Source organism: Polyodon spathula, chromosome 9 (assembly GCF_017654505.1).
Source record: "Polyodon spathula isolate WHYD16114869_AA chromosome 9, ASM1765450v1, whole genome shotgun sequence".
Taxonomy (NCBI): Eukaryota; Metazoa; Chordata; class Actinopteri; order Acipenseriformes; family Polyodontidae; genus Polyodon; species Polyodon spathula.
Genome location: NC_054542.1, coordinates 7,849,163 through 7,877,138, shown reverse-complemented (window position 1 = coordinate 7,877,138; position 27,976 = coordinate 7,849,163). Strand labels below are relative to the sequence as shown.

Sequence of the window (27,976 nt, the reverse complement as noted above, 5' to 3'; positions counted from 1 at the left end):
TCTTCTAGACAGAGCCAGAATCCTACTAATGGTACCACTGCCATTTATAAGAAAAGGTTTTGCAGATTAAATACACATTTTACATATTCAAGGTCCAATTAGCCATGCAGCTATTGTGACTTCCCCTTTCACAGCTACTGCAGCTAGCTTCCTTTGCATGTGGTTTAATCGGTAGTGTCTTACCACAGCATTAGCTGCCCAGGCTAAAAATAGGTAAATTAATGGCATCTCATTTGCTTGTTTTTCACAGATCCCCACAACTAGCCTCCCACCTGTGCTTCAGCCGGGTTCAGCACAGCAGCCAAACACATCGTAAACATTACTATCTCATGTGTTTCTGTTTTCTTTGAGGCATTATTATATCTACCTGTGGCTGTGGAACAGTATGACTGGTGGTTTACCCCAGAGCATGTTTTTGCAATGCACTGGTAAAATGAAAAATGTTTGTGCCATATACACAGCCATTCTGCATTGGTAGTAAATTGATAACAATTGATGCACCAGTATTTTTGTGTGTGTGTGTGTGTGTGTGTGTGTGTGTGTGTGTGTGTATGTATATATATATATATATATATATATATATATATACGCCAAGTGTGCATGACACTGACATTAGAACGGCAGTGAAGCGTCACTTCACATGGGCAGTGTCCCAGTATGCTATGTGTACTGTGCTGACAGTGACGCTCAGTGTAATGTTACACTGCAGGGCTTACATTTCTGGTGTTGCATACTCTGGAGCTCGCATTCTTGTCCCTTCTTTCAGTCTGCTGCAGAAATCTTCATCGATCTGGACGCCAGGATATGGAGAAGCTCCTAAACACAATAACATGGAAGGGTCAGCGCAGAAACAGCAGCGGCCAGTCACAGGTCAATCTGATAAGAGGAACGGTCATGCTACACATCCAGCGGCCTCCCATTTCTGCTCTTAAACGTTCTGTACTGACCTAAAGAGAAGATCTCCCACAGCAGCACTCCATAGGACCACACATCACTCTGAGTCGTGTAGAGCTTGTCAAAAACAGATTCCAAGGCCATCCACTTCAGAGGAAGCCTGGCCTGTAGAGAGCAGATGAAACCCACTGGCTTTAGCAATGACTTTCATTGACTGTGCCACTTAGAATGTGCCCAAATCAAACCCACTGGCTTTGCATCCCCGCGTGCCGCTACAACTGTTTAAATACAGCGTTCCACATCCCCGCGTGCTGCTACAACTGTTTAAATACAGCGTCCCACATCCCCGCGTGCTGCTACAACTGTTTAAATACAGCGTTCCACATCCCCGCGTGCTGCTACAACTGTTTAAATACAGCGTCCCACATCCCCGCGTGCTGCTACAACTGTTTAAATACAGCGTCCCACATCCCCGCGTGCTGCTACAACTGTTTAAATACAGCGTCCCACATCCCCGCGTGCTGCTACAACTGTTTAAATACAGCGTCCCACATCCCCGCGTGCTGCTACAACTGTTTAAATACAGCGTCCCACATCCCCGCGTGCTGCTACAACTGTTTAAATACAGCGTCCCACATCCCCGCGTGCTGCTACAACTGTTTAAATACAGCGTCCCACATCCCCGCGTGCTGCTACAACTGTTTAAATACAGCGTCCCACATCCCCGCGTGCTGCTACAACTGTTTAAATACAGCGTCCCACATCCCCGCGTGCTGCTACAACTGTTTAAATACAGCGTCCCACATCCCCGCGTGCTGCTACAACTGTTTAAATACAGCGTCCCACATCCCCGCGTGCTGCTACAACTGTTTAAATACAGCGTCCCACATCCCCGCGTGCTGCTACAACTGTTTAAATACAGCGTCCCACATCCCCGCGTGCTGCTACAACTGTTTAAATACAGCGTCCCACATCCCCGCGTGCTGCTACAACTGTTTAAATACAGCGTCCCACATCCCCGCGTGCTGCTACAACTGTTTAAATACAGCGTCCCACATCCCCGCGTGCTGCTACAACTGTTTAAATACAGCGTCCCACATCCCCGCGTGCTGCTACAACTGTTTAAATACAGCGTCCCACATCCCCGCGTGCTGCTACAACTGTTTAAATACAGCGTCCCACATCCCCGCGTGCTGCTACAACTGTTTAAATACAGCGTCCCACATCCCCGCGTGCTGCTACAACTGTTTAAATACAGCGTCCCACATCCCCGCGTGCTGCTACAACTGTTTAAATACAGCGTCCCACATCCCCGCGTGCTGCTACAACTGTTTAAATACAGCGTTCCACATCCCCGCGTGCTGCTACAACTGTTTAAATACAGCGTCCCACATCCCCGCGTGCTGCTACAACTGTTTAAATACAGCGTCCCACATCCCCGCGTGCTGCTACAACTGTTTAAATACAGCGTCCCACATCCCCGCGTGCTGCTACAACTGTTTAAATACAGCGTCCCACATCCCCGCGTGCTGCTACAACTGTTTAAATACAGCGTCCCACATCCCCGCGTGCTGCTACAACTGTTTAAATACAGCGTCCCACATCCCCGCGTGCTGCTACAACTGTTTAAATACAGCGTCCCACATCCCCGCGTGCTGCTACAACTGTTTAAATACAGCGTCCCACATCCCCGCGTGCTGCTACAACTGTTTAAATACAGCGTCCCACATCCCCGCGTGCTGCTACAACTGTTTAAATACAGCGTCCCACATCCCCGCGTGCTGCTACAACTGTTTAAATACAGCGTCCCACATCCCCGCGTGCTGCTACAACTGTTTAAATACAGCGTCCCACATCCCCGCGTGCTGCTACAACTGTTTAAATACAGCGTCCCACATCCCCGCGTGCTGCTACAACTGTTTAAATACAGCGTCCCACATCCCCGCGTGCTGCTACAACTGTTTAAATACAGCGTCCCACATCCCCGCGTGCTGCTACAACTGTTTAAATACAGCGTCCCACATCCCCGCGTGCTGCTACAACTGTTTAAATACAGCGTCCCACATCCCCGCGTGCTGCTACAACTGTTTAAATACAGCGTCCCACATCCCCGCGTGCTGCTACAACTGTTTAAATACAGCGTCCCACATCCCCGCGTGCTGCTACAACTGTTTAAATACAGCGTCCCACATCCCCGCGTGCTGCTACAACTGTTTAAATACAGCGTCCCACATCCCCGCGTGCTGCTACAACTGTTTAAATACAGCGTCCCACATCCCCGCGTGCTGCTACAACTGTTTAAATACAGCGTCCCACATCCCCGCGTGCTGCTACAACTGTTTAAATACAGCGTCCCACATCCCCGCGTGCTGCTAAACTGTTTAAATACAGCGTCCCACATCCCCGCGTGCTGCTACAACTGTTTAAATACAGCGTCCCACATCCCCGCGTGCTGCTACAGCGTCCCACATCCCCGCGTGCTGCTACAACTGTTTAAATACAGCGTCCCACATCCCCGCGTGCTGCTACAACTGTTTAAATACAGCGTCCCACATCCCCGCGTGCTGCTACAACTGTTTAAATACAGCGTTCCACACTGTTTAAATACAGCGTCCCACATCCCCGCGTGCTGCTACAACTGTTTAAATACAGCGTCCCACATCCCCGCGTGCTGCTACAACTGTTTATAAGCGTCCCACAGCGTGCTGCTACAACACAGCGTCCCACATCCCCGCGTGCTGCTACAACTGTTTAAATACAGCGTCCCACATCCCCGCGTGCTGCTACAACTGTTTAAATACAGCGTCCCACATCCCCGCGTGCTGCTACAACTGTTTAAATACAGCGTCCCACATCAACCAGCGTCCCACATCCCCGCGTGCTGCTACAACTGTTTAAATACAGCGTCCCACATCCCCGCGTGCTGCTACAACTGCTACTACAACTGTTTAAATACAGCGTCCCACATCCCCGCGTGCTGCTACAACTGTTTAAATACAGCGTCCCACATCCCCGCGTGCTGCTACAACTGTTTAAATACAGCGTCCCACATCCCCGCGTGCTGCTACAACTGTTTAAATACAGCGTCCCACATCCCCGCGTGCTGCTACAACTGTTTAAATACAGCGTCCCACATCCCCGCGTGCTGCTACAACTGTTTAAATACAGCGTCCCACATCCCCGCGTGCTGCTACAACATACAGCCTGTTTAAATACAGCGTCCCACATCCCCGCGTGCTGCTACAACTGTTTAAATACAGCGTCCCACATCCCCGCGTGCTGCTACAACTGTTTAAATACAGCGTCCCACATCCCCGCGTGCTGCTACAACTGTTTAAATACAGCGTCCCACATCCCCGCGTGCTGCTACAACTGTTTAAATACAGCGTCCCACATCCCCGCGTGCTGCTACAACTGTTTAAATACAGCGTCCCACATCCCCGCGTGCTGCTACAACTGTTTAAATACAGCGTCCCACATCCCCGCGTGCTGCTACAACTGTTTAAATACAGCGTCCCACATCCCCGCGTGCTGCTACAACTGTTTAAATACAGCGTCCCACATCCCCGCGTGCTGCTACAACTGTTTAAATACAGCGTCCCACATCCCCGCGTGCTGCTACAACTGTTTAAATACAGCGTCCCACATCCCCGCGTGCTGCTACAACTGTTTAAATACAGCGTCCCACATCCCCGCGTGCTGCTACAACTGTTTAAATACAGCGTCCCACATCCCCGCGTGCTGCTACAACTGTTTAAATACAGCGTCCCACATCCCCGCGTGCTGCTACAACTGTTTAAATACAGCGTCCCACATCCCCGCGTGCTGCTACAACTGTTTAAATACAGCGTCCCACATCCCCGCGTGCTGCTACAACTGTTTAAATACAGCGTCCCACATCCCCGCGTGCTGCTACAACTGTTTAAATACAGCGTCCCACATCCCCGCGTGCTGCTACAACTGTTTAAATACAGCGTCCCACATCCCCGCGTGCTGCTACAACTGTTTAAATACAGCGTCCCACATCCCCGCGTGCTGCTACAACTGTTTAAATACAGCGTCCCACATCCCCGCGTGCTGCTACAACTGTTTAAATACAGCGTCCCACATCCCCGCGTGCTGCTACAACTGTTTAAATAACACACCTGTCATTGTTCTTTTCATTGTTAACATCCTGACAACTTTTTCCACTCATAATTTTAAAGTCTGTTTCGAAGCTCTTTTCTAAAACGTCTGTACATTATTTAAAGAGCTGTAGCAGCACGCGGGGATGTGGAACGCTGTATTTTTCAGAACCCCTCTACTTACTCTTTTAACCCTCAATCAGAAAAGAGTTTGCTGTCCAGTTCAACAATGATGCAGCATTTAGTAGCAATAATGGATCAGTATGATGCATAGCTTGACAGATATTTTTAAAAGCATGATTTCTGTGCTGCACTGTTGAAAATAGCAGGCAGTTGTTGAATGATTCATATCTAATAAATAAGCTAAAAATGTACATTGCATCAGAGATGGTGACAAACCACAAAGAGCCCTCGCTGATCTGGTACACAGGCCCTTCATATTAATTCCTTTATCAGAATAACTGGCAGCACAAACAACAGCGTTACTCTGCACTAATTAGGCATTACATTTATTTTCTCTGCAAGATCATTTTTTTATTTGTTTTTTTTTTCCAGCCACTGAGCAAATAAATGTGTATTATTTTGAGTGTTTTAAAAGCTGATTTGAAAAATGTGTTCCTGTCATCCAATGAAAAGTCACACACCAGTAAAAATGTCAGCGCCTCGGATGAGAGGAGAATTCGCTTCCAATCGGCTTTTAAAACACACTGCAGAGGGTAATTGCTATTGGTTGATACTCAGTTGTAAAGGTGAGGGAAGGACAGCTTTTCTTGTTTTGAAATCAACACATTAATGAATGGGTTTATTGAATACCTGCCGATAAATAAATACTTCTTAAAGGCAATTCTGAGTTTCTGCACACCCCTAGTGGTCAGTGGCATCATTAATACGATTACGTTAGCTTTTCATTTTCACCCAGGCTTCCAACATTTGTACTTCAAGTTTTGGAAATCAGCCTCTAATATCTATGCAGCCTGTCCAAACTTGGTACACTTTTCTGTAATTATGAGCATCCCAGAGCTTTTGATGTCCAGTTCTGGCACGAAATAAAACAAACAGAAAAAAATATGAAACACCAAACCTGGACTTACATCTCCTTTTCTGACATAATCAGGATCCTTATAAATGTCTCTAGCCAAGCCAAAGTCACAGATCTTGACCACATTGTTCTCAGATAAAAGGATGTTCCTTGCTGCCAAGTCTCTGTGGATGCACTGTAGAAACACACACACACACACACACACACACACACACACACACACACACACACACACACATCACAGCTCAATCAGAATGCAGCTCTTTTAATTCCTGATATCACTATTTACACAGTTTGTCTGACAATGTGAAACAAAGAAAAAATTCATTGTGAATTTCACTGAGGGAAGTGTGCTGAGGAGTATAGGAAGTCTGTGCTAGTTCCTCAGGTCCAGCCTTTGAAAACAACAGAGAAGATGTCCACTGGAATCCGAAGGTGTAGCCTAAACATCCCGGCCAGGGCATTAGTAGACAGGGCTTCACTGTGCGACTCTAAGCAGACTGAAACACACTCCGCCCAACCACCTAAAGGGCTGCATGTTCTTACCATTGCATGACTCTGCACGTGCTCTGAATGATTCTTTCTAGGTGTTTCTGCAGAGATTATTATTTTCAATGCTTACTAACGTGTCTCTGAGTCATCAAGGATTATAGTGGGTAACGCTTATAAAAGGTTGCTACAGTATTTTTGTAGTTTTACCCTCATGCTTTTCCCATGGTTGTACTCTGCATTTCCCATAGTTTACCCTGGATTGCCATGTTTATTAATATTCTTTACCATGCCTCGTTAATCTTACAGTAGGTGACATATTGTGCTCTGTGCAAAAGTGATATGTTTTTTCAATGCCCAATAGAAGTAAACTCCTGTCCTTTGTATTTGCAGACTGTACTGCTACACTGCATACTGGTCTTCACAGTGCTTAGCGCATCTGCTTCTCTACAGCCTGCACCCTGACCTTTCGGGATGCCAGGAACTCCATGCCCCGCGCTACTTGGAAGCTGTAGGAAATCAGATCCTCCATCACAATCGGTTTATTGTAAAAGGAATCGGCGTCTGCAAAAAAAATAATATTACAAAAATCTAATCAACAAGAGACCATACACTTCACAATACAGGTTCATTAACCGCAAAGAGTTATACTGCAGTTCAGTGATCTTCACTGCAGGTACTCAGCACACAATTCTGTGTGAGTCGTGTACTGTATTTAAAACGTGGTTTTCCTCGATCCGATCATGTTCTTGAAGTGTGGCTCCAGTCCAGCGTGTATGGTTTTTTGAATAGGAGTTTAAAAAGAAGCTCTTTTCCAGTGTTGTGTTTTGCGTTGCCATCTCAGAATCCAAGGCATGACTGTTGTTTGCGGGCTGGATTTACAAAACCTTTTCACATAGGCTACTTAAAGAACATTTACCTTATTTAAACACTTACTTAAATAAGTTTTTAGAATGCAAATAAACACCGAAGTTCATCAAACTTTCATAGGAAGCAAAGCAGGTGTTACCAAATTCACAGATATCAAACTATATTTTATTTTATATAAAAATAAAAGAAAGAAAGCACTTCTGTAAATAGCTCACAAAGTTCCGATTCTGTACGTGAGATTTTGATAGCAATGCAAACCCAGTGATATCACGTAGCACTATCGCTGCTATGTCTACATACATGCTCCACCCCACTGCATACTGTTCCCATCTTAGTCTCCCACGGATGTTTGTAAGATTGATAATCAGGAAGGAGTGCAGAGATCCACGAGATGGAGTAAAAATATCCCCAGCTCTGAAGCGGCAGGAAGGAACCCATACCTACCCTCCTCTTCCTCCCCGATGTCGCTCAGGGTTTTGTCTTCCTCAAAGCCCGAGCTAGCCAAGCTCTCGCTGCTCGTCACGCTGGCCAGACGCTCCTTCTGAGCTCCTGCTGTCGGTGCACCTTCCTTCATCGGCTCACGCTGCAGGGCCCAGTCCTGCAAGGAGATACCAATCAAGAACACCAGGGGCCATAGCACTCAGAGCCACATTCACAGAGCTGAAGACGTGATCTGATATCTGATTTACCTTTGACAGGTCCCAGGTTTCATCACCTGGAATGTTGTCCCAGACGATATGTGTTATCATATATAGAGCAAATACATATTTTTTTTTATAAACCTTGCAAACCAGTACATTGTATTGCACTGGGAGGTTTCTGTGTCCACTGCATTATACTGCAGTTAATTACAGTTGTACAGCAGTTCATTGCATTTTGTAAGGGAATCATGATAAGGCTCCAGGAGGTGTCTGTGTGACAGGGAGCAGTCCCTAATAAACCTCTTGTGGGGTTTACAGCTGTGGCCTGAGCATGCATCTGACACAAGAGCTGCAGTCTGGTTGATGGGGCAGAAGGTGAGCTCATGAGAGAAGCGAGAGCCGCTATCAGACACTGTACCAGAACACAGGCAGGCTTGCTTTGCACAGTGGAGGTGCTGCACTGCTCATTACCTTGTGCTGCACAAACACGTCCCTCTTGCTCTTGAGGTAGTTGGAGAGGTTTCCGTACTTGCAGTACTCCACGATCACCATTAGAGGGCCTTATGAAGGAGATAGAAATCACTGTATTTTAACCCCTTGACTGCCAATCATTTTTTACACGGTTGTCAGACCAGAACCTAGCATCTAGAATAAATTGGTACCAACCCGCATGTTACTGCCTCAAGTTCTGTAGGGGGTAAAGACAGAAGCACTAGTGGTCTTAACGGGAGCAAAGTGTAGCAACAGACTCCTGCAGTAGGGGTTAAAATGATACCTTCCAGCTTGAATTAGACAGGATAAAAGAGATACACTCACGTGCCTTCATCAGTGTGACATGCCTCCATTAACTTTGTTTCTATGTATGTATGTATGGATGTACAGTGCCTATAGAAAGTCTACACCCCCTTTCAAAATGTCCGCCTTTTGTGACAGTATAGCCTGGAATTAAAAAACATTAAAATAGTTTCTTTTTTTTTTTTTATTTATCTACACATCCTACCCCACAACTTCCAAGGGAGAAAAATATTCTAGAAATTTGTAGAAAATTAATTTAAAAAAAAAAACTGAAATAGCTTGGTTGGATAAATGTCAAAAAAGTATCAAAGGCCTTGACTATCCCTTGGAGCATGGTCAAGACGATTATTAAGAAGTGGAAGGTGTAGGCACAACCAAGACCCTGCCTAGATCAGGCCGTCCCTCCAAATTGGATGACCGAGTAAGAAGGAGACTGAGCAGAGAGATTACCAAGACGCCAATGGCAACTTTGCAAGAGCTACAGGCTTTTATGGTCAAGACTGGTCAAAGTATGCAAGTGACAACAATATCCGAAGCACTCCACAAATCTGGCTTGTGTGCTGGGGTAGCAAGAAGAAAGCCATTACTCAAGAAAGCCCACCTTGAATCCCGTTTGAAGAATGCAAATAAAACACTCGGGAGATTCTGTAGCCATGTGGCAAAAAGTTTTGCGGTCTGACGAAACTAAAATGGAACTTTTTGGCCTAAATGCAAAGTGTTGTTTGGCGCAAACCCAACACAGCACATCACCCAAAGAACCCCATCCCTACTGTGAAGCATGGTGGTGGCAGCATCATGTTATGGGGATGTTTCTCATCGGCAGGGACTGGGGCACTTGTCAGGATAGAAGGGAAAATGAACAAAGCAAAGTACAGAGAAGTCCTTGAGAAAAACCTACTGTCCTCTACAGGAAAGCTGAAACTGGGACGGTAGTTCACCTTTCAGCATGACAACGACCCAAAGCACACAGCCAAAGCTACACTGGAGTGGCTAAGGAACAAAAAGGTAAATGTTCTTGAGTGGCCCAGTCAGAGCCCCGACCTAAATCCAATTAAAAATTTGTGGCATGACTTGAAGATTGCTGTCCATCAACGCTCCCCAAGGAACTTGACAGAGCTTGAACAGTTTTGTAAAAAAGAATGGTCAAATATTGCCAAATCTAGGTGTGCAAAGTTGGTAGAGACCTATCCCAACAGACTCACAGCTGTAATTGCTGCCAAAGGTGCTTCCACCAAGTATTAACTCAGGGGGGTGGAGACTTATCCAATTATGATCTTTCAGTTTTGTATTATTAATATATAATTTTTTTCGCAATCAAATTTTTTTCCCATTAACAACGTGGAGTATGGTGTGTAGCTAAGTGAAAAAAATCCTCATTTAAATGCATGAAACTCTGAGGCACTGACACAACAAAATGTGAAAAAAGTTCAAGGGGGTGTAGACTTTCTATAGGCACTGTATGTATGTATGTATGTTTGTATCTATGAAATTATCTATATATGTATGCGTACACGTATCTGCTTATGTTTGTGTGTATTTATTAGGGGAGGTCCATATGTATGCTATAGCCAATGCTTCATTGTGTTAACATGTTCAAGTGCTCTTGCTTTCTGTGCACAGCGCTGGTCCCTCACCTCCATACTTGGTGCAGGCTCCCAGCAGATTCACCACATTGAGGTGGTGTCCAATGTGGCTAAGGATCTTCAGCTCTGTCATCAAGGCTTTGTACTCGCTGGCTGTAGCGCCCTCTGGTGGAAAAAAAAAACACTTGTAATTAGCAAAGCAGAGAGGATGGGGTGAATAATAATAATAATAATAATAATAATAATAATAATAATAATAATAATAATAATAATAATAATAATTCAGCAATGTCAGAATCGCTGCTGTAGAGGAGTGAAATCTGGGTATGATATACCCTATATCATACTCCCCATCTTTGGAATTGCTTTATCAATTTCTGCTGGTAAGAGCGGCTACTTCCTTGAATTGTAGGAGAGAATCATACACTGCCAAAAAAAAAGGAGTAAGAGGACAGCTGCCAAATCATAGCGGACAGAGAAGTGGGCAAGTGCAGAGCAGTGTGAAGCTGTGGAGAGTGCAGAGCAGTGTGATGCAGTGGAGAGTGCAGAGCAGTGTGAAGCAGTGGAGAGTGCAGAGCAGTGTGATGCAGTGGAGAGTGCAGAGCAGTGTGATGCAGTGGAGAGTGCAGAGCAGTGTGAAGCAGTGGAGAGTGCAGAGCAGTGTGAAGCAGTGGAGAGTGCAGAGCAGTGTGAAGCAGTGGAGAGTGCAGAGCAGTGTGAAGCAGTGGAGAGTGCAGAGCAGTGTGAAGCAGTGGAGAGTGCAGAGCAGTGTGAAGCAGTGGAGAGTGCAGAGCAGTGTGAAGCAGTGGAGAGTGCAGAGCAGTGTGAAGCAGTGGAGAGTGCAGAGCAGTGTGAAGCAGTGGAGAGTGCAGAGCAGTGTGATGCAGTGGAGAGTGCAGAGCAGTGTGAAGCAGTGGAGAGTGCAGAGCAGTGTGATGCAGTGGAGAGTGCAGAGCAGTGTGATGCAGTGGAGAGTGCAGAGCAGTGTGATGCAGTGGAGAGTGCAGAGCAGTGTGAAGCAGTGGAGAGTGCAGAGCAGTGTGAAGCAGTGGAGAGTGCAGAGCAGTGTGAAGCAGTGGAGAGTGCAGAGCAGTGTGAAGCAGTGGAGAGTGCAGAGCAGTGTGAAGCAGTGGAGAGTGCAGAGCAGTGTGATGCAGTGGAGAGTGCAGAGCAGTGTGAAGCAGTGGAGAGTGCAGAGCAGTGTGAAGCAGTGGAGAGTGCAGAGCAGTGTGATGCAGTGGAGAGTGCAGAGCAGTGTGATGCAGTGGAGAGTGCAGAGCAGTGTGAAGCAGTGGAGAGTGCAGAGCAGTGTGATGCAGTGGAGAGTGCAGAGCAGTGTGAAGCAGTGGAGAGTGCAGAGCAGTGTGAAGCAGTGGAGAGTGCAGAGCAGTGTGATGCAGTGGAGAGTGCAGAGCAGTGTGATGCAGTGGAGAGTGCAGAGCAGTGTGATGCAGTGGAGAGTGCAGAGCAGTGTGATGCAGTGGAGAGTGCAGAGCAGTGTGTTGCAGTGGAGAGTGCAGAGCAGTGTGATGCAGTGGAGAGTGCAGAGCAGTGTGATGCAGTGGAGAGTGCAGAGCAGTGTTTGCAGTGGAGAGTGCAGAGCAGTGTGAAGCAGTGGAGAGTGCAGAGCAGTGTGAAGCAGTGGAGAGTGCAGAGCAGTGTGATGCAGTGGAGAGTGCAGAGCAGTGTGATGCAGTGGAGAGTGCAGAGCAGTGTGCAAGCAGTGGAGAGTGCAGAGTAGTGTGAAGCAGTGGAGAGTGCAGAGCAGTGTGATGCAGTGGAGAGTGCAGAGCAGCATGTTGAAGTTAAAGTGCAGAACAGCATGATGCAGTGGAAAGTGCAGAGCAGCATGATGCAGTGGAGTGGAGAGTGCAGAGCAGTGTGATACAGTGGAGAGGAGAGTGTAGACAGCGTGATGCAGTGGAGGGGAGAGTATTTGTACCATCTGTCCCCAGCTCTGTGAGGAGTGCAGACAGACTGCAGAGCATTGGGGGGGGGTCACATGACTGTATGAGCATTTTGACAGCCAAAATAAGCAAAGCAATCAGGAAGTATACGGACAACCTACAGCAAAGGCAAACTGCTTCTTGTACATGGAATGGGGGTTCTGTAAGCACACATGCTGTAGCAGCTTTTCCTCTTATTAAATTGGGTTTCACGTACACAGACTGAGGCCTCACTGCTCAAATGTGACATGAATGAAACCACATTCTGTATTATATTAGACTGTTTTTGGTGCGTGTGTGTATGTGTGAAGTACTTTGGGATCCTTGTGATGAAAAGCACTACAGAAATGTGAAATGCTGTTGTTATTTTGGGCCCTTATTAATTACATTTTTTTATTGATCCCCCCCCATTTTTTCCTTTGTTATATGAGGAATGGCATCCTCAGCATGCATTTGCATCTTCCACACGTCCCCACATAAAGAGGTTTGTTTTTGTATCCGTCCCCATGCATGAAAGGGTTAAGTGAAGAAGCTATCTATTGAAACTAGTTGAAACTCCAGTTTGTCATACACACACTTGTGAGACTGGTCTGCTTGCTGCACCTGTGTGCTGATAAAAAGAAGAAAAGAAACCGAAGAGGCGACACAAAGAGACACCGGAGACCTGCTCTAACAAGACAGTCTGGAAAAATAATCAAAAACAAGTTCTGAGATGTCGAAACTGAGACCTGCTATGGTTTGAGAATTTTTGCAACCCTTTGTATTGCAGATCACATGTCAGGATGGGGGCAGAGCTGATGCTTATAGGAGTCGTACTCTTTACAATCCTAAAAGGAAGATGTGTCAGCACTGTAGTTTGGGGCTCTGCTATACATGGTTATATAAAATCTATACTCTACTATTTAAAATAATACTTGATTTGTATAACAATAATTAGGGACCCATCATAATCATTTATAACCCCCAAAATGACCCTTTTAAATTACAATATATATATATATATATATATATATATATATATATATATATATATATATATATATATATATATATGAAATACCAGCACATAAAGCAACTTCAGTTAGGCGTCTAGAGCAGAGATAAAGGCAGTGTTGTCTCAGAGTTGGTTATATTCAGTTTGGTGATGGTGGTAGAGGGGGTGTTTAAAAGAACACAAATTGCTGGTATCACAGAAGTGCCTCTTTTGGGAAGCCTCCTCAGCCATTGTCTCTGCACTGATCAGTGGGAGAGTGGGAGGGGTGACGCATGGTACCTAGCTTTAGCCTGTCTCGTGGGAACTCCCACTTGCTGGCGTCGTAGGGCAGCCTCTCGCACTGCTCGTCCAGGGGCACCTCCCCCGGGTCCATGATGATCGACAGGTAGTCCATCTTCACCTCCGCAGAACTGGGCTGGAGAACACAAACACCACTCATCTATGATAAGAAGATCACGCATTCTTTCAATCAATGCCCCTGAAGTAAACTGGCAGGTTCATTGGGGGCTCACGACATTCCCAGGGCGTTGTGTCTTTGTATGATGAGTTGCATCCTTCATTAGCAGCCCCTTGCTTAGCCTGCCAGACTTGTGTTTACACTAGTCTCGATACTCTCACTTTCAGGTTTGTTTAACAAGAAGAGCTATCAATTAATCGTGGTGTTTTTTTATTTAGGTTTTTTTTCTTTTTAAAGTTCTTTCAGATTCTTGTTGACACACACAAGCATCGTTCTGGTCCGCCCTCAGGAAGGTAACTCTATTAAACTTGGCAGTGCTCTCTTTCTCCTACTCGGTGCTATAAATAAATTCAAAAAAGGTTGTACTCCATTGAATAATCCCTTGGGTCACATCAAGGTTTTAAAATAATTAGCAGCGATTCAAGACGTTGTTGTTTATCTACAGTAAGGGCTGATGGCACTGCATACAGTACTGAACTGCACAGCATTTTTAAAATGGCTTTCCCATGACAAAACCCTTACATAAGTGATTGTTTCCACGGCCTTGGAACACAAAGATCTGCTGTGGTCAGTATTAAAATAACTACAGGAGAGATCACACTGAACAGCGCTTTCTCGCTACATGTGTAACAGGCAGTGTTGTGTGATGCAGTGCCGTTACAGATTCTGTCTCCTGTCAGTGAGATGAGAGGTTAGAAGCTCCAGACCCACTAATGCAGACGAGCCAGGCTCTTTTGCAAGCGGTTAGATTTTGTATAGCTAACTCTGGGAAAATGGATAAGGTTAACTTTAAGATAAGCATATTTAGTTATATCCCTATAAAGTCATTTTAAGAAAGCAGTAACACACCACTGGGTGTTCAAATATGGTCCAATATCCAAACGTCTGATGCTGGTGTTCAGCATGAGGAGGACTTAGTTCCTTCTCAACTGCACCTTAGACATGACAGCAATGCTATGTTTAACACTTCTATCGGTTATTGTTGGTGTGAAGTGACAACGATGTCTGGTTTAACCTAAACTAAATGACTTATTATTAATATCAGCATTAATTGTAAATAAATAAATAAAATACATTATTATTAAATACATTATACATTAATAAATAATAATAATAATAATAATAATAATAATAATAATAATAATAATAATAATAATAATAATAATAATAATAATAATAATAATAATAATCGCTCACCCTTTTCAGCTTGCGGATGAAGAGAGTCAGGAGCAGCCAGAAGAGTGTGGCGGCCACACAGGAGCAGCTCAGTGCTATCAGCTCCACATTGGACTTCTCTGCTGAGTCTGAGGAACACCAGGAGAGACAGAGGAACACAGCTTTAAACACGGTAACAAGATCATTCACGCCTTCACTGAGCACTGGACTGCTTATATTCTAATGGGCAACATTCTCAGAGCTCTTTACTGCAGATCGGCATTATTCAAATGGAAAAATCTGCCCAATAAAGTGAGCAGACTAGACATAATAAACACCTCAGAGTACTTAGTTAGCCAGTCTTAAGTGCTTTTGGGTTTGCATGAGAATTATAATGTGACCTGATTTTCCTTCATAACAAAATTGTACCAACGACTATTTGGAGTAAATAGCCCATTGGGATCTACTCAGCTGAAACAGTGTGCAGCTGTAAATCATAAAAAGGGCATTTGACTCATCTGGTCTGTTCAGTGTATTGTTTGTCTTGAAAAGTATCTAAAACTACAGATTTGGTTCAAATGTAATGTTTCTAGGGTGTGGGGTTTCGAGCTGCCTCTGTTCAGACCGATTCAACAGTCCCCGATGGATTGCATTCATCACTTGTTTAATTATACACATACTGTGTTTACTACATGGATTTATTCATGACTGTTTAAAAAACACATTTGGACACACCGCTGTTTGTGAGACAGAAGACACATTGGTTAAAAACACACTAGTCTTATATTTCAGGAGTTCTCATGTAGTTATAGAAATGTTACGAGCTTCATTCAAGTGTTTTACACGGTTGCCAACCCTCACAGAAAAGCACGACCACTGAACAATAACTCTAACATTACAGAATCTCAAAGCATTATCTGCAAGAAACCATGAGCAAAAAACCCAAGCAGTCCTGAGCATTAACAGCAGACATGGCAATGCAACTGAGTTTGAACAACAGCGGTCCGGCACACTGACATTCATATAGCCCCAATGGACAGCAATGGGTTTCCAGCAGCACTGTGTATTGTTTCATGGCACTGAGGTCTAAATATGGAAATGTAGTAAGAGTCTACCAATAGCTTGCACAATGGTTGCCCCAGCAATGACCCGCTGAACAGACCCATTCACTCACATTGTTTTACAGCTGCACTGCCATTTCATTTGGTAAGGAAAGCCAATGCAGGCTAGCACTATAGAGGTGCTGATAGCTGCAGGTGAAGCCTTGCTAAAGGCAACACTCTGCACACAGAATTCCAGCACTCTCCAAAGTGCTCTGCAATTACACGTCTATGTTTAGTACAAAAACAATCCCTCGTATTATCACTGGCAATGCAATGTAAACACACTTCAGCTAAGCATAACAAACATGTTGGAATACAAACACCAGTCTCTTTTTTCATTCATGCATTCATGCAAAAATAACCTGGCGTTTTTATCTGTCAAACGTTTCAGCGCTTTTCCGAGGGAAATAAAAATGGGAGACAGTTTCCTTCCTAACAAAAAAAAAAAAGTTGAGTTAAAGTTAAGTTAAACAACAAGGGCAGCACTCCCGTGTCTAGATGGTTGCTTTTGGAAAGGGGCTGGGCTGTGCAATCACCCCCTGCTTGATCCATGGTCACTCACACCAATGTACTGCACAAACATGCAGCCTCTTGCATTTGTATCCAGTCTGAGAAGTAGGATACATTATACCTATTTGAAATCACATTCACGGGTTAGCGTCTGTGTAAGATTCTCTGATTGAAATCACGGTGTGTCCAAAGTGTTGCATCACCCTCTATACAGAATGAACACATTTTGCTTCATAAATTCGAATGAAACCTGCTGAATAATGGTACGTTAACATATTGAATTACATACCGGTTTGTAGTTTTCCATATACTTGAGACATTAATGTGACATTTCGAAATACAACATGGAATACTGTACTACAATTATGGCTTCCATTAGACTTTTGCGATATCATTTAGTAGTTTCTTTAATTGCATGATGTTAAATAAAAGATGATGTTCATATAGTTTTTAATTATGTCTCAATCCTAAAATTCTAGATGATGCAAAACTCTTGGTCATATCTGCAGGTTACTGTCCTCCAGCAATGTCAATGCTGTTTGTTTGTTAACCGCGCTAATGAGAGTTTCAAGATGGTATGCTTAGCGTTCATCTACTGTGCCTGTGGTATAATAACCACAGAACTGGTCTTTGAGATTCACAGTGAGATGTGGTCTGCTAGCGAAACCTGTTTCCTGAGCAGCTGGATTCAGTGCAGACAGTGTCGGTGATAATTCATCCTCACCACACAGGTCAGGAGGGCCTCTAGACTGGACAACCTTGAGACAACCCCAGCCAGAGATTACACCACAACACCTCAGTGTGAAGCCCCCAGCAGACCTGCCTTATCTCTAATACCAGCCTGGTCTGTGAGATCTCAATGTCAACATGAGCTACAGGCGTTATCTTTGAGTGTACAACTGAACATAGTTGTGGGACGCACAGTTTAAAGGGTTAGGAGTCTTTTCAGAAGCATGGTTGACAAACCTACATTTTGTTAGCAAATCTGGTAAAATACAGCTCTACGTGGAATATTCGAAGCACACATACGAATATATTAAACAAGTAAGAAAATATATATAGGGAAAATAACCAAAACACCCTATTAAAGTGTTTGCAGAACTCCCTGCAGTGTGTACAAGAAACACATGACTTTATCTTTGCTCTATCCCGTGTTGTCCATTTCACAGTTTATTTTATTTAAATGTTTCTGCAACAAATTCCCAATAGTTTTGGCATTTTTGTAATCACAAATAAACTAGGGAATTACTTTTTTCAATTTTTACTCTGGAACGTTCACCAGGAGAAAGATTTGTAGGGTTTGCAGGGTACTCGATAACACTCTAATATTACATTGGAAAGGAAACATGATTCACTTATACTGAGAAACAGTACAGTCATACTATATTTGGCAGGCATTCCTGAACTAAGGGGAGTAATAACGCATGAGGAGAAGCAGTCCAATCTGCAGATAACGGAATTCCTCAAAAATCACAGAATTCAGAGGCTCCCACAGAATACAGTCATCCACAGATTCACCACATTTTGCAGCTGCATTGTCATTCTAATTCTCATAAACAGACTGCTGAAGTCAACTGGAATACAGAAGCTGTCCAGGTTCCAGTTTTCTTAAATTAACAGATTATTTTGTCTCCTTCAAAAAAGTAGTTTAATTAATGACTGGAGTTAAGGCTTTGAGAATGTGTTCCATTCCCATGTGAGGTTTTGGTTTGACAGTTTCTAAAGATTTTCCTGACAAACATGATTGCTATATTAAATTGGAAGCACTGAACCCAGGCATTGTTTGATATGATTCTGTTTACTTGATTTCAATTTCTAGAAGCCATTATTATCCTAAACACATAAGATGCTTCTGCAGAACACTCCGCAGATACCTCATTAAAATGTCTGCAGTTTTTTGCATATTTTCTCGCAGATTTAGACTTCCTCTATCATGATATGACCATAAAAATGAGGTGCAGTACTCTGGTACCATGCCATTAAAACCATAAGGAATCAAACAATACCAAAGAAGGAACTTGTTTCATGGTCTCAACCCCCCAGCTGAGATTACACAACACTATGCTGGTTTAGGAAAAGCAATCATGCATTAGTCAAGGAGACACTTACCTGCTCCCCCAGCCAGAGCAAGAACTCCACTTTGGTTAGCAGCTTAGTCAGAGCGGAGCAGGGTAAAAAGGAAAAAGAAGTAAATCACAAAGAGGAAAAAAAAAAAGAAAAACACGAATCGAGAGCCAAACTGGTCTTGTTCCTTGGAATGCAGCGGTTACCTTGGACGGCGATGTAGGCGGAGCTCTCCGCAGACCCTTTCTGGTTGGTCGCCTCGCACTTGTACATGCCCTCGTCCTCCTCTTTGATCCTCTTGATGGTCAGGTTGCCACCTGGTGCCAGGATGATGCCTGCTCAGAAAAGGTATTTCAGTTTTAAATCACGCCAGTATCCCCAGGACTTAAAAACAGGGCTGGGTCAGGAATGAGTGTAGTCCATTGGTGAGGACTCCCCCCTGACTGCAGCCAGTGTCACTATCCCTCACCTTCATTGATCATAATCAAGACTTCTGCTTGATGCAGACAATAAGAAACGGCTCCGAGACTCCAAGGTTTCCCCACATGGTCTCAGTGAAAGCTGGACAGAGCGTCCTCCTCACCTGATCCCTGCTGTAGTTTCAGGCTGTCTTTATACCAGGTGATGTGTGGGTTTGGGACACCCTCCGCCGGGCAGCTCAGAGTGATGGAGCTGCTCACATTCACCTGCTGGGCACTCAGGTTCCGTAGCAGGAGAGGGGCTTCCTGGGCTAAAGAGATGACATCACATGGAACAGTCAGCACCAGCTGTGTGCAGTGTCTGGGTCTGTCTATTTACACTACGGGAGATATTCATCAACCATTTACCACTGTGGCATATGTGTTTGTGAAATGAAAATAAAACTGCTAAAGGATGCAAAACTTTCAAGAAGCAACTAAGGAGCACATTGTGTAGGAGCTCTCATAGTGTCGGAGCTCTCAGATGAAGAGCCGGGTTATTGATCTGAAGATTTGGAACATCAGCGCTTTGTTTTCAATTCAGTAAGCATGGGGGTGAATGGTTTGAGAATATGGCCCCACGTTTCCTCGCTTTCTGTTTTTGTTTTCTGGGATATTAACAGCTTTCAGACAGGAACTGTGCTTATCTGGAGAGTAACCTTTTTATTTTATTTGAATCAATGTGTAAACATGTAATGACTGCCCTCTTCAGGTATCAGGGATTATACAACTGTGACCAGCTACTAACTTACTCTTTTACAGTATGTACATCCCTATATAAAACAAATGCATTCATTCATATTCTAAATCAATATGTTCATTTTTTGTAGTTCTTAGTTGATTCCCGGGATAAAACATGCAGTTCGGTTTTTTACAGTTTAAAACAAGGAATACAAATGTTAACACAAGAAGCAAAGTGGATCAAGCCTCTTGTTGTTATGAGACTGTGTATAGATTCTTAGGAGGCTGTGTGGTCCATGTGCTCTTTCATGGGTTGCACTTTGTGTAATATCTCTCGGTTCCGAGGAGGGCGGAGAGCTGTGCAGAAGACATGCCTCAGATGCATACAGACACATAACGTGAGTTAACCAGCGGGCTAAAAAATAGAAGTACCTGACTGACATGTGTGTTATAAAATGGACCTACCATGGAACTAGGCTAGGCATGGGCTGAAGAATTTGACTACTAAAATAAATGCGCTCTGTGTTTGAGCCTGCAATCCATGTCTGGACTCTCTATCTGCCGCCTTCTAGCCAGCCTGCCCATTGTTACATCTGGCAGTCCACTTTAAAACAAGGTGCGCAAGCCAGTGCCTTACACTTCCCCTTACACTCTCGCATGAGAAAATGTCATTATGCTAGAATTATTCTCCACACGGGGAGTTAGGAGGAACAGGTGCATTACATCTAGCCGCTGCCTTGCTAGTGAGATAAAGAACACAAGTTGCTTGCAAATCAATGCAAACAAACAAACAATACAAAACACAAAAAACCTTCTCACACAATTGGTTCTGCCTGACAGTGTCTAATTTTCTGACTGTTGTTGCAGCGTTTTAAGTGCTCTGTAAAACTGGCATGGCATGGAAATGCTATTGTTCACTCTTCCCTGCTCCACAAAAGCCATTCCCATGTGAAAGCCGGCCCAGGCTCTGGGTCCAGGGACAGGAAGTGATCTGCAGTGCTTTCCCAGGAGCAGGAGGCTGGTCGGAGCAGCACCCCCGTGAGGGATGTTCACCAGACTCCTGCACTCTCATTCTTGTAACAGCCAGGCTATTTTTGTCTGCCGCGATGCTGTAGTATATGCTAACAATTCCCTCTGTAGCCCATTTCCTGGCATTCCCTTGCTTGTATTCATTTATAAAGATCAGTCATAATTCATGCTTTAGACAGCTACTGTACACATGCGGACAGTCTTGGATACAGGCCTTATAATCAAATCATGATCAAATGCTTCACTTGATTTATTCATTCATTTTTATTCTGTAGATGTTTGTATATCAGTCAGCTGTCTAACAAGCAGCTAACTGCTCCAGGCCCCTTACTGTTTAAGAATATGCTTGCTAAACCCTGGAAGCCGTGTCCTCACCTATTATAAGAACATAGCAGAACCTAAGAAACGTTTGGGAAGAGGAAAAGGCTGTTCGGCTCATCAGGGCTCATCCCTTGTTAGCACACCCTTCGCTCCACTAGGGAGATCTAATCTAATCGGACAGTAACTGTTTTTTTTAAATGCTCCCAGTGTTTTAGATAGGCACTAGGTAATCTGGTAGGCTATTCCAGGCATGTATAACACTCTGTGTGAAAAAGGTCCTCACCTATGACATCAATCCTCTTCTTCAGTCGCACCTCTTTCCCGGTGTGCACGTGTCTCGCTGTGCAGACATAGGTGGCAGAGTGCTCTTGGGAGACGTTCTTCACCTCCAAGAGCATAGTGTCTGAGTACTCCCCCTGCACCCCCTCTCTGCTGTTAGGAAGGGCCAGACCTGCACCGCTGTCAGCCCCACTCTCTATGGTCCAGGCAACGTCGGTGTATAAGAACCTGTTGGCTTTGCAGGCCAGTCTCAAGTCTTCCCCTTCAGTGGGGACCCTCTCCAGTTCAATGCTGAACCCATTGGGTACCTCTGTGAAGAAGTACAGATGGGAAGGAAGGTGAGATGCAGCAATTCGTTGAGTTAAAGATTACTGTTCGCCATGGCTCTATTTAAAATCCATTGATGGACAATTCGCCCTGGTGTCCAGTTTTGAGACTCCCGCTTTGATTATATTATATTCATGTTTTCAATAGTTTGTTTGAAGGATCTTGTTTCTGCACATGTTTTTAGTGTTGTGGTTTTAAATACTGTTCTAGTCTTCTCAATGCATTGATTATTGATCGTTAGGGTCTAGTAGACAAGTCAAGTTCTGCTTGCCCTGCTAGATTCTCTCCAACAAAGTTTGCCATTGTTAAAATAATTCTAAACAAATACATGTTGTTTCTTAATTGTAAAATGTTCATCACATGTTATAAAGAAAGCTTATATTGTCATGAAAGATCAAGAAAAATTAAAAGAAAAATCCACAAACTGCACATTGGGCTCACCTAGCACGTCAGACTGTTAAAAACTACAGTAACCTCCCTACTCAACCCTTGCTTTTCACCTATAGTGACAGCGTTCCATGCATGACTGAAAGAATTATGTAGGTCTTATTTACTTTAGCGTATTTGAAACTTCCCGTGGAAATAGCTGCCTAGCTTCCTGATGGAAGATAGTGTTTATCTTTGCCAAGCACCACTTGGAATCTCAAAATAAAATGCGTTTAGCGACATTGGGAAATCAGCAAGATAAGCCTGCTGGGTTCCTGTCTCACCCTGAGTAGCAGCTAACACACACCGCCCTCCCTCCGCAGTGCTGTGTGCCAGCACTGAGCATTCCACTGCACACGGCTGTTGCTATGGGAACGTTCGGCCTAGTGGTGCTGTATCAGCCCCGAGCCTCACAGAAGGTGCTTTTCCAATCAGTCCCACTGCTAATTCAGAACAAAGTGTAATAGACTGGTATGGTACAACAGTACAGTAAAGGTTCACCTCTCTGAAAACTGAAGTGTTGACGGTAGAGGTGGTAGCACAGGCGTGATTAACATTGTAATTATGTATAAGTACACATGTATTTACTAAGTAACTCCTATGTAAATACACATCAATTAGAGAGACTTAATGTAAAGTGTTATTGGTAATATGCAATACCACCTATGAGCAGTGGGGTTCAGTTGATGGCACAGACCCACATACCTGTGACGATAAAGTTGACATTTCTTCTGTCCTTCCCCACCTTGTTGGTAGCCAGGCAGCGATAGACCCCAGAAACCTGTGCCTCAGCCACCACCAGGACCCCTACCGTCTGTGGAAAAAACAATAGGGATATAACACTGCTGAGCAACAGCCATCTGTCTAAACAGTGACGCCGTGCGGGACTCAGAGTTTCCATGACTGCAGGGAAACAAAACGGCAATCCTGACTGCCAACAGAGAATCACATTCACCACAACAGAGGCGTGAACGGAGGAATAAATCATAGGAAGAATACTCCCAGGGCTCCACTACATTATATTATCATTAACTGTATTACTGTCCATATCTTTTAGAACACAGTGCATATATACTAATAACCTGATCTGCATCCTAGTCCAAATGCCACTCCAAAACAGTTATGTATTTTAATAAAGCTGTTTTAAATTAACTGTAGTGGGTCCATGTGCATATATAGTATTCTGTATGAACTGTAGTGGGTCTGTGTTCATATACAGTATTCTGTATGATCTGTAGTGGGTCTGTGTTCATATACAGTACCCTGTATGATCTGTAGTGGGTCTGTGTTCATATACAGTATTCTGTATGAACTGTAGTGGGTCTGTGTGCATATACAGTACCCTGTATGATCTGTAGTGGGTCTGTGTTCATACACAGTATTCTGTATGATCTGTAGGGGGTCTGTGTGCATATACAGTATTCTGTATGAACTGCACCTTGCATCTTTAGATGTTCTGATATGTTGTGTTAGAGATTGTTTTTAAAATCAATTTTCTTTGTTTTTGTACTGAAGACCTTGGGTTTTGGGGGGGGGGGGGGGGGGGGGGGGGGGTTGTGCTTATTTTTTCCATTTTCATGTCAGGATTAACATGTTTTTTGAAGCACAACAATATAAATTAAAAAAAAAAAAAAAAACTGAACTGTTTCTTCCTGGTCTCAAATCATTTCCTATGCAGCTAGCCAATCAGAATCTGAGGACCAGGAAGCAACTTTTCCTTCTATAACACTGTCTTTGAAATATCTATTCAAATATGTGCTCCAGATTACAGAAGGAGCAGCAGAAGAAAAGTAGCACCATTGATAATATCACTCACGCTAATCAAAGCCACAGCAAATGGGTTCAAACCCTCGGTTAGAACCCAGGGCAATTACCGCAGTAAGCCTGTTACTATTTACAGCACCCGGGACTGCTCATTAGTCCCCATTACCTCGTTTTATTTTGCTTTTATTTGTATTTATTTCGTTACAATCCTGCATGCAGTACATCTGTGCCGGAAACTCAGTGAAAACAGTCTTAGCAGGCACACAGATGACTTCCTGTTTGGCATAATGCTGCTGAGTAGCCTATTACAGAACCGATCAGTCCTCGGCATAATAATACAGCAGCAGAAAAACAAGACTTCTCAATACAACAGCACTGCAAACCACGGCAGTGAAGACTGACTCGGGAAGGGCTATTACATGGGAAAGGGTTATTTTCAATTTGGAATTGTGCTGCATGCTCTGTACACAATGTACTGGGATTTTGACAAATCTTTAATAATTTCAAAATATTTAATTAATTACAGAAATGAGAAATGATTTTGTACCAGTATTCTGTATTCATATACATATCATTCATATATATCCCCAAAAAATCCTATTCAGGGCTTTTTTTTAAGAAATAATGGGTAACACTTTGCATTAAGTGTATCTAGTTACTGTGTAGTTATTTAGTAAATACATGTGTCCTTACTCATAATTACAATGTTATTGTGCATAGTTACAATGTACTTAATATGCAAATCTTTTTGCATGATATAACCCTAACTCCCCTAACATTACCCATTTTAATTGTGTGCTTACATCTGCAAGAAAAGATGTACACGTTAAGCACTTTGTAACTATGCATAATAACATTGTAGCTATGTGTAAGTACACAGTATTTACTAAGTAACTACCATGTAAATACACAGTAATTAGAGACACTTCATGCAAAGGGTTACCAAATAATGTTTTATAAAGAAAAAGCTACATAAGTAAATAAGCATGAACAGTATTGACGCTCTTACTATTGTAACAGGGAGCACTGCAAGCGAGCATCTTAACCACAATGAAAGAGAGTCAGGATGACTGCATTCTTTATCCGGTATACTGCTTGAGATGCAGCAAGGAGATTAGTCAGTGGTTCAATTCTAGTAATACAAACTGCCCTGCCCTGGCATTTGACATTATTTAGATACAAATATGCTTTTGGTTTTCATAACTTTAATGTAAACAGAACCCTTGAGCAGCGCTTGTGTTGAGAAACGCCTTTCTTTAGACCAGCTGAATCAAGGGTGCTGACAGCAATGTTCCTGGGGTGTGGGAACCTAATTCTCTGGGAAAGCTTCATATCATCATCATCATCATCATCATAATAATAATAATAATATCTTGATTTGTTTTATCTTTTAGATATGTATTCTAATTAGATCAATCACAGCTTACTGTTGATTCAGACAGACGTTTAACGGAGTGTTGTTGCAACACTTGATTAATCAGTTTATCATCAAAGAAATAAATTAACGGTCATTTCCTTGTTGCCTTGATCATAACATCAGGTTTGAGCAAATACTGTCATTGTCGAGGCACGACGTGCACTCTTTCATGAATCTGAATTCATAACAAATGATAGTTTATTGCTGTTTCTGGAAGGCAATGAAAAGATCTTGCAGCCCATCAGAGAACACCTCACACGCCCCTCTATATCACCTTGTTTTGTGTCTCCGCCCCGTCCAGGTTTTACCTTGAGGGGTGGCTGCTCATTGGCTGCCTCGCTTTGACTGACAGCACTGAAGACTCAGAAGTGCAAGACCAATGGGCCATCTTATTGCAGTAGTGGTAACTACATTCTTGAACTGTAACAGAAAAAACAATCGAATCCTGTTATCCCTTTTTTTTGGTGAAAATACACATTCCATAAAGGCTGCATGTGTAAAGAGCAGTGTTGTGCGATGCAGATTCTGTCCCCTGTCAGTGAGATGAGATTAAAAGCTCTTGAAACCATGAATGCAGATGAGCCCGGCTCTTTTGCATAATGGTTCAGACGCTCGCTCTGATTGGTTGACACAGTGATGTCGGAACCTCTGATTGGCTGAGCACACTAAGGAGTGAGGACGGGCAGGTGTTTTGGTTGCATGTCACACATACCTTGTTCTTCCCCTCAAACACCTCTGTCCTTTCACTGATGCTCAGAATCCTGTTGCCGGTGTAGTTGTAGTTCGGAGGCACTGGCAGAAGGGTTCTCTTGGTGGAAGGTGGCAGTTGGCAGCTTTGAAGAATAGAGATTGTGAAAAAGAAAAGAAACAATTAAATTGTTTTAATGCAGATGTGGTCATGTAGTGAAAAACACATGGAACAATATGAAACATACAGCTGTTTCCTGAGCAGAGAAGTGTCAAGAAAGAAACATGATGTAATATAATACAATACAATTTAACATTTTTATAGAGCCCTTCATGTAAGAACCACAGAGTGCTTTATATAAAAAGAATATATATATATATATATATATATATATATATACACACACACACACACACACACAAACACATTTTTTGGGGAGGGGGTGTGGTACACAAAAAGTTTAAATGATTAAAAAATGTATTTCACAATGTTTCAGACAACTTCTTCAGCTGGGTAGAAAAAAGAAAGCTCAGAAACATCCTGGAGTAAAGTTATGTCTGTCTGCAGATTTGAAAACACTCACTGAATCTGCATCTCTAACACTTCAGGAATAGCATTCCAAAAGCAAGCCCCGGCTGGGTTTTATTTTTATTTTTTTAAGGAATACTTTTCAAGAATTTAACATTCAACTTTCAACTTAGTAAGGATTGTGTGGCAAAATGTCTCCTTTCAATGTAATAAGCACACTCCCATCAGTACCAATTGCTTTTAAAGGTGGATTCAATCTAATTAACACATGTATGTTATTTCTTTGTAATTTTTTTTTATTGGCATTAATTGGATACAGCCCATAACTCTCCAAACGCTGTCATTCTCTTTGTCGTTATTTTATCGAGTTCTTTACAAGTGTATGCTTTGAGTGTATCAGAAGGCAGCTGAGTGTTGCTTGCATTGCAAACTGTGCACGTTACATCCCTGGGCTTTATGAGCAATGCTGCCCAAGGTCTGAATAGTTTAGACAAGAGCCCGGCTCTGACACTGCAGTCTCACATGCTAGTTATAATCACAAGAGCCAGGCCTGACACTGCAGTCTAACAAGCTAGTTATTATCACAAGAGCCTTGCCCTGACACTGCAGTCTAACAAGCTAGTTATTATCACAAGAGCCTTGCCCTGACACTGCAGTCTAACAAGCTAGTTATTATCACAAGAGCCTTGCCCTGACACTGCAGTCTAACAAGCTAGTTATTATCACAAGAGCCTTGCCCTGACACTGCCGTGCAGCCCAACAAGCTAGTTATTATCACAAGAGCCCGGCCTGACACTGCCTCACACGCTAGCAAGAGCCTGACACTGCAGTCTAGCTAGTTATTATCACAAGAGCCTGTCCTGACACTGCAGCCTAACACGCTAGTTATTATCACAAGAGCCTGGCCTGACACTGCAGTCTAACAAGCTAGTTATTATCACAAGAGCCTGGCCTGACACTGCAGTCTAACACGCTAGTTATTATCACAAGAGCCTGGCCTGACACTGCAGTCTAACAAGCTAGTTATTATCACAAGAGCCTGGCCTGACACTGCAGTCTAACAAGCTAGTTATTATCACAAGAGCCTGGCCTGACACTGCAGTCTAACAAGCTAGTTATTATCACAAGAGCCTGGCCTGACACTGCAGTCTAACAAGCTAGTTATTATCACAAGAGCCTGGCCTGACACTGCAGTCTAACAAGCTAGTTATTATCACAAGAGCCTGGCCTGACACTGCAGTCTAACAAGCTAGTTATTATCACAAGAGCCTGGCCTGACACTGCAGTCTAACAAGCTAGTTATTATCACAAGAGCCTGGCCTGACACTGCAGTCTAACAAGCTAGTTATTATCACAAGAGCCTGGCCTGACACTGCAGTCTAACAAGCTAGTTA

General features: G+C 43.5%; 1 protein-coding gene across 1 annotated transcript; it reads right to left on the bottom strand.

The window, feature by feature from the left end:
* Window positions 1-616: 616 nt before the first annotated feature.
* LOC121321265 (vascular endothelial growth factor receptor 1-like) lies at window positions 617-26,648 on the bottom strand. Its single transcript, XM_041260166.1, has 16 exons — window positions 26,638-26,648; window positions 26,079-26,199; window positions 22,891-22,999; window positions 21,437-21,742; window positions 19,248-19,394; window positions 18,871-18,999; window positions 18,710-18,751; window positions 15,030-15,136; window positions 13,604-13,790; window positions 10,487-10,600; window positions 8,529-8,617; window positions 7,861-8,014; window positions 7,013-7,110; window positions 6,110-6,232; window positions 948-1,059; window positions 617-816 (listed from the first exon to the last, which is right to left on the bottom strand). The coding sequence occupies exons 1-16, from the start codon at window positions 26,646-26,648 to the stop codon at window positions 713-715; spliced, it is 1,953 nt and encodes a 650-aa protein (XP_041116100.1). The 3' UTR covers window positions 617-712.
* Window positions 26,649-27,976: the final 1,328 nt, after the last annotated feature.

Bases quoted from the DNA above. Each gene is read 5' to 3' on its own strand.
- LOC121321265 (XM_041260166.1), bottom strand. The intron at 15,137-18,709 runs GTAAGTGTCTCC...GGTGTTCCTCAG, and splicing joins TGCTCTGGCTGGGGGAGCAG to ACTCAGCAGAGAAGTCCAAT. The intron at 6,233-7,012 runs GTCAGGGTGCAG...GTGTTTCTACAG, and splicing joins AGTTCCTGGCATCCCGAAAG to TGCATCCACAGAGACTTGGC.